The 5892-nt window shown below is 60.2% G+C and overlaps 1 protein-coding gene across 6 annotated transcripts in view; it reads left to right on the forward strand.

Annotated features, from left to right (window-relative positions):
- The window catches only part of RNF157 (ring finger protein 157), a 22027-nt gene that overhangs the window by 1039 nt on the left and 15096 nt on the right, over positions 1–5892 (forward strand). For 2 of the 6 annotated variants that reach the window (XM_017743238.1, XM_017743239.1), the window contains exons 1-2: positions 958–1052; positions 5219–5337. In XM_017743238.1, the coding sequence (XP_017598727.1) occupies positions 1046–1052; positions 5219–5337 (126 nt within the window). In that variant the 5' untranslated portion in view covers positions 958–1045. Of the gene's footprint in view, positions 1–953; positions 1053–5218; positions 5338–5892 lie in introns of those variants that run through there. The other 4 variants (XR_001864936.1, XR_001864934.1, XM_017743237.1 and 1 more) reach the window with 4 other exon arrangements.

The following is a 5892-nucleotide window of genomic DNA, read 5'->3' on the forward strand; positions in this document are numbered from 1 at the left end:
ACGAGCCGGGTGGGCGCAGGGCACGACCTTGCTGCGGGCGGGGGTGACCCTGCGCACCCCAAAGCAAACGGTGACGCACAGGGGGGGCACCCTAAAAATCTGGGTCTGGTGCGGGGCACCCTGCGGGAATGCGGCGCGGGAGGGATGGGGGTCACTCCTCTCCGGGCTCCCCTTTGCCAGCGCACCCGTGTTCCCAAACTTGGCTGAGTTGACGCGACTTTAATGCCATTATTGTTATAATTATTTCTGTAGCCGCGGTCTGCGGCACTGGGCTCCGGAGGCGCTTTTTATAGCCGGTTACTCCGGTGCTGGCTGCTCGGCAAAATCCTGGGTTTAAATTCCCGGGAGGACGAGGGAGGCTGGGGTGGGAGGGATTGGAGGGAATTCCTCCTTCCCAGGGCTCTGCCCCATCGTAGCACCCCAGCCGCTGCCGTGGGGAGCCGTCGCCTTCCCGGCTCCTGTCCCTGCCTCGAGCCTTGCTGGTGATGCATCTCCCTCTCCCCAGTCCGGCCCTGTCTCAAACCTTGTGCGTGACCTTGGAGAGTCCGTCCCTCCCCTCTGTGCCTCACTTTTCCCTGCAAGGGCCGGGCTGAGCGAGGGTCCGAGGGGGGCACGCCGGGGAGGGAGGGGTGATGGGCTCCAGCCCTTGGGTGGGCAGCGCTTCGGAGCCGCAAAAATACCGGCACCGGTTGGTGATGCCCCGGAGCACCGTGCGTGCATGTGAGGAGATTGCACAGGATCCTTGCAGCACTAAATATTATTAATAGGGAACTATTTTGGTGGTTAATAGGATAAGGAAAACGCTCGGATCGTTAGCGCTGTGACAAATTACTCGCTAATTACAACTAAAGACCTCCTTAGGAAGAATTACAGTCAACACAAACCCTGTGCTTGTCCTGAAAAGCCGTGCTTGCCTCTTTTTTTAAATTTTAATCTAAAATAGGTTGCACAGCTGGCTGGAGATGACTGATCCTTGACAGCCTGGCTTCCCACAGGGCTCCCCCAGCTCCCCTTTTTACGTGATTTCAAGGCCTCTGTCCCTTTGATGCCAGGTGAGGCTGGACCACCCCATCCATGGGATTGCTCTTTGTGGGGACGGTGTCTCCATGCATTACAAGTTTTTCCCTTGGGACCCCGTCTTTTTTAGGGGCTCTTGAAATATCTGGGTATGAAGGGGTGGAGGGTGCAAGTGCGCCCAGCTGATCACTTCCAAACTTATCTCAGCTGGCAGAGGTCACCAGGCTTAACTCCAGCTTTCAGGGAGAGCCCGGGGAGGGCTGGTCTCACCGCTGGGGTCTGGGCAGAGCTGCGGGGGGATGGTCCTGGTGCTGCCCAGGGTCCTCGGGGAGAGGAGCAGGAGGTGCCCAGGTGGCACAGCCATCTGCACTGGGACAAGGGCAGGCTGGTGGCCCTGGGAGATTATGGCTGGTTTGCCTTTAATCCAAGCGGGATTTGCCTTCAGTGCTGCCTGCAGCCGAGGGAGGACGTGCCGGGCAGCGGAGCCCATTCCTCTGTGGCAGCAGCGCTTCCCTCACCTCGAAAGCCACCTGGAAACAGCCAGTGGCTTTAGAAATGTGGTCCTGGAGGGGAATTTCACGGGACCCTTGGGCATTTCCCGCTCTCTGTGGATGTGGCTCTGGGCTCGCTCGGGATGGCCAGTGCAGCTTGTGGGAATAGGGCAGCTGTGTCTTGTCCCAGTTAAGCATCTCCCCATCCTCGGGGTCCCATCCCCTCCAGACAGGGTGTCAATGGGATTAGTTAAACCACTGTTTTTGAAACAAAGGCTGGGATTTACTTCAGTGGCTGCCACTGGGAGCGGGAGCCAGCGGGGGCTGTAGATGGAGCTCACCGCCTGGCTACTGGGATGGCTTTTGGGGCACGTCTCCAGCTTTCAGCCCCTGTCCCCGGCTGAGGTTGGCACCGAGCTCCCCTGGAGCACATGGGACTATGAGCAGGGCCCTGGCTGGGGGCAGGAGCACAGGGATTAATCCAGCAGTGACACCCCCGGCCCTGGGGGCACAACCCCAGGTGGTGGCACAGCCACGGTGGGCGAGGGCTGATGCAGCAGGGCTGTGGACAGGGTTTGGCGTCAGCCCCGGCTGCCGCTGGCTCTGGCTGCCCGCTTCAGAGCACGGAATTAAATAATGGGCTGCCCAGGGGCAGAAGCACCCAGAGCCTTTAACCAGCCCTTCACAGCACCCTGTGCTGGCACCCGCGGCCACAGGGTGTCCCTATGCCAGCGCCGTGCCATGGCCACCCGTCTGGGCTGACCGCAGGCTGTGCAAACCCGGTGCTTCCCTCACCAGGAGCGTGGGGATGAGCTGGAAATGAGCTTTTCTGTTTTAGCAGCTTTGGAAAGTGAGGCTGTAACATTGGAGAGCCAGAGGCTGTGGTACCAGAGCCCAGCAGGGCAGCCATGGCTTGGGGAGCAGTGCAGGACATGTGTCACTGCATGCCAGAGCCACAGGGACACACGAGGGTCCTCACCCTTCTCCTTCACCTGGACAAGGTGGCAGCACTGGCACTCACGGGGAAAAGGAGCTGGCAGCTGGTGCCAAATGTGTCCCATGTGCTGGTGCCAGGAGATGTGCAGGACACAAAGACTTTTTTTTTTGCCAAGAACCTCAGGCAATTTGGGTTTATTCCTCCTTTCCAGCAGCCGCTCTGCACAGCCCTTCCCGAGATGTGCCTGTCCTTGACAGGCTCTCCTTCCCCGGGAGTGGGTGTTGGATTTACAGCCAGCCCATAATAAGGTGGCTGGGAAGGTGCTTCCCTCCTCTGCCACCCGGCCGTGTCCAGGGAGTCACCGACACGCTCCTGCCCATGCCCTGGGCTTTCCTGTGCTGCTGCTTCCCTGGAAAAGCCTGGCACGACTCAAGCCTCTTGTTTAACAGCAAGGAGGACCTTTGCTGGGAGGGAGCACAGAGCTGGTTCTGTTGCTGTCAAGAGGGAGTTGAGGCCTCTGGGGGATGTTCTGGGAGCCTGCAGCACCCAGGGATGCTCCCAACCCCTGCAGGGAGACTGGGTGATGGCAGCATGGTCCTCACCTGCTCTGCCTATCCTACAGGAGGCCCCAGCACCCACTAAACTGTGGCTGGGCCAATCACAGAGAGCCTGTGCTCCATTTTCCAGCTTTTTCCCAGTGCCAGGGTGGCTTTTCTCCATGTTTAAATGTAATTTTTTTGCCATCTCCTGCTCTTGCTCCAAGTCAGTGTCAGGAAAAGCTCTGCATGGCCCCATTCTCCCCTGGCTGTGCCGTTGCAGGCAGCTCCGAAGGCACTTTGCTCTTGGGGCTTTTTTTTTTTTCCATGTGGCCGAGTCCTTCCAGGCGAGCTGCCTATAAATTATGTACATGGAAAATGGGACCTGAAAGCAGCAGGCATCAATAATTGATGGTCGACGTTCGCTAACGGGCTCGCTGCATCCGGGCATCCCTGCACCACGGGGCCTTGGGGCCGAGCTGTGTGACCCCACTCATCCCTCCTGCCCAGGAGTTAGATCCCCCCCTACTCCTCCCCCTGGGCTTTGGGCTCAGTTTTGGGTTTTAAGTGCAGTATTAGAGCCTGATCCAGCCTTGGACAGTCCCTGCCTCTGCTGGAAGCTGATCACGAGCTCTGACCTCAGTCCCCACAAGCAGAGCTGCAGCCCCGGCTTGAGCTCCTTTATCTGTGGTTCCCAAATGTTTGGGTTTGGGGTGTCCCCCGGGGGGGGTGCAGATGGATCTGTGCTGGTGGGTTTGGGGTTTTTATAAGCCAGAGCCTGTCCCTGTCAGGATGCAGGACACTGTGTCCATGTCTGACTGACTCCTGGTGCTTCTGCTCACCCCTTGCTGCTGCCCCATCCCTGTCCACCTTTCCCTTTTTTCCCGCCTCAAGTCCCAGCCCTCCTGCCTGGGCAGTTCCTGTGCCACACTGTGCTTTCCCCACACAGCCCAGATCTCATGGACAAGGAGCAGGCACCAGTTGGCTCCTGGCCGGGCTGGGAGGAAATTCTTCTCTAGTGGAGAAGTGCCTGACCTGGGGGCTGCTCCCAGCTCGGGGCCAGGAGCTGGTGTTTTGGCTCTGTGAGGGAAGAAGGGACCCTGGTCATTGCCCAGCATTCATCAGGCCAATGTGGAGCACTGCAGGGCAGGTGCTGACCTCCTGGAGGGTCTACAGGCCCCCAAAATCCTCCCTCCTGCAGGTGAGCCCTTCCTAGGGAAGGCTGCAGGCTGAGAACTGACAACAGAACTCGGTTCAGTTGTGCTTTGCCCACCTTCCTGGTGGCAGCTGCAGCAAATCTGGGCAGTGTCTGGCTGTGGACACACTGCCTTGGGGGCACACGAGATCTGTGACATCAGGCTCTGGGCAGGAGCAGCCCTGCCCGTTCTGGGGGCTGTGTGCCTGGTCCATGCTGCCCTTCCCGGCAGCATCCCTGGGGGTGCAGGAGCCAGCCTGGCTCCTCCAGGGCTCACAGGGCTCTGGGTTCTCTGGGGTGCAGGAGCCAGCCTGGCTCCTCCGGGGCTCGCAGGGCTCTGGGTTCTCTGGGGTTTGGGGGCCAGCCCGGCTCCTCCGGGGCTCGCGGGGCTCTGGGTTCTCTGGGGTTTGGGAGCCAGCCCGGCTCCTCCGGGGCTCGCAGGGCTCTGGGTTCTCTAGCAGGTCAGGCTGTGCCCCTGTCTCTCCTGCCTCCTCGGGACATGAGCTGGTGTTTATGCGCAGGATTAGCTCTGCTCTGCTGTCCCAGGAGCCGTCTCCTCTTCCTCCTCACGGACCAGGATCCGTCCGCTCCTGCCAGTGTGGGGATGGCTGAAGGTCAGGGTGACCTTGGGTGGCTCCGGCCGTACTGGGGCTCATAGGGATTTCCCAGAGAGGGAAAGGAGAGCAGGCACTGTTAAATCCCACGGATGGAGCAGCCCCCAGGGCCAGCGCTGCCATGGGGCTGGGCCCCTGCACCAGCCTCTCCTGCCCCGGCTCTGTGCCCAGGCTGGGAACGTGGTGCTGAAGCGGGTGGGAAGCGGGCAGGGAGAGGGGAGGGCAGGCAGGGAGTGTGGCTGGGGGGCAGCCTCTGCCTGCCTGGGGGCTCTCATCGTGTGAGCTCAACCAGAAAGACTCCCAGCAAGGTGACCCTGGGGACAAAGTCACCTCCGAGCCATCGATCTGGTGGCTTCGTGCCGCTCCATCGCCCGGCTGGAGCCCCCTCCTCCCCCTCCGCTCAGGCGCTCGCTGTGTTTTCATTCCAGGGAGTTACTTTGCCAACCACTTCATCATGGGCGGGGAGAAGTTCGACTCCACGCACCCCGAGGGGTACCTCTTCGGCGAGAACAGCGACCTCAACTTCCTGGGGAACCGGCCTGTGGTGGTGGGTACCGGCGGGGACACGGGGCTGGGGGGCTCCGGAGCGCAGGTAGCGTGCCGGTGGTGGCTGTGTGTCATGGGGTGTGCGGTGGTGCACGGCTGCCGGCTGTCCCCCTCCACGGGCAGAGCCTGCCAAGCCCGCCTGGAGCGGGCTGAGTGGATTCTCTGATGGCTGATATAAAGGTTGGGTTCCTGCTGCAGCCTGTCCTCCATCGAGGACTAATGGTGAAAGGGTTTTGGGCTGATTTAATCCAAATTCTTTCTCATTCCCTCTCCAAGAGCTGCTTTTTCTCTTGCCTTCCCCATCTCATCCAGGAGCTGTATCCCAGACAGGAGGGCACATGGTGGGGGATGTGACACAGAGGTGCTGGTGTGGTTCAGGGTAGTGGAGTAGCTTGGACAGGAACAGGTAAAATTACTGCCCAAGCTCTAGCAAGAAAGAGGAAGAAATAAAACAGAAATAAAAAGGCTGGGGTAGGTTGGGGCTGGGGTCAGCACAGGTGGGTTTTGCAGTGCTGGGTGCTGCCAGCTCCAGCTGGTTTCAGGGCAGGAGGGAGCC

This window comes from Corvus brachyrhynchos, unplaced genomic scaffold, assembly GCF_000691975.1.
Source record: "Corvus brachyrhynchos isolate BGI_N302 unplaced genomic scaffold, ASM69197v1 scaffold148, whole genome shotgun sequence".
NCBI lineage: Eukaryota > Metazoa > Chordata > Aves > Passeriformes > Corvidae > Corvus > Corvus brachyrhynchos.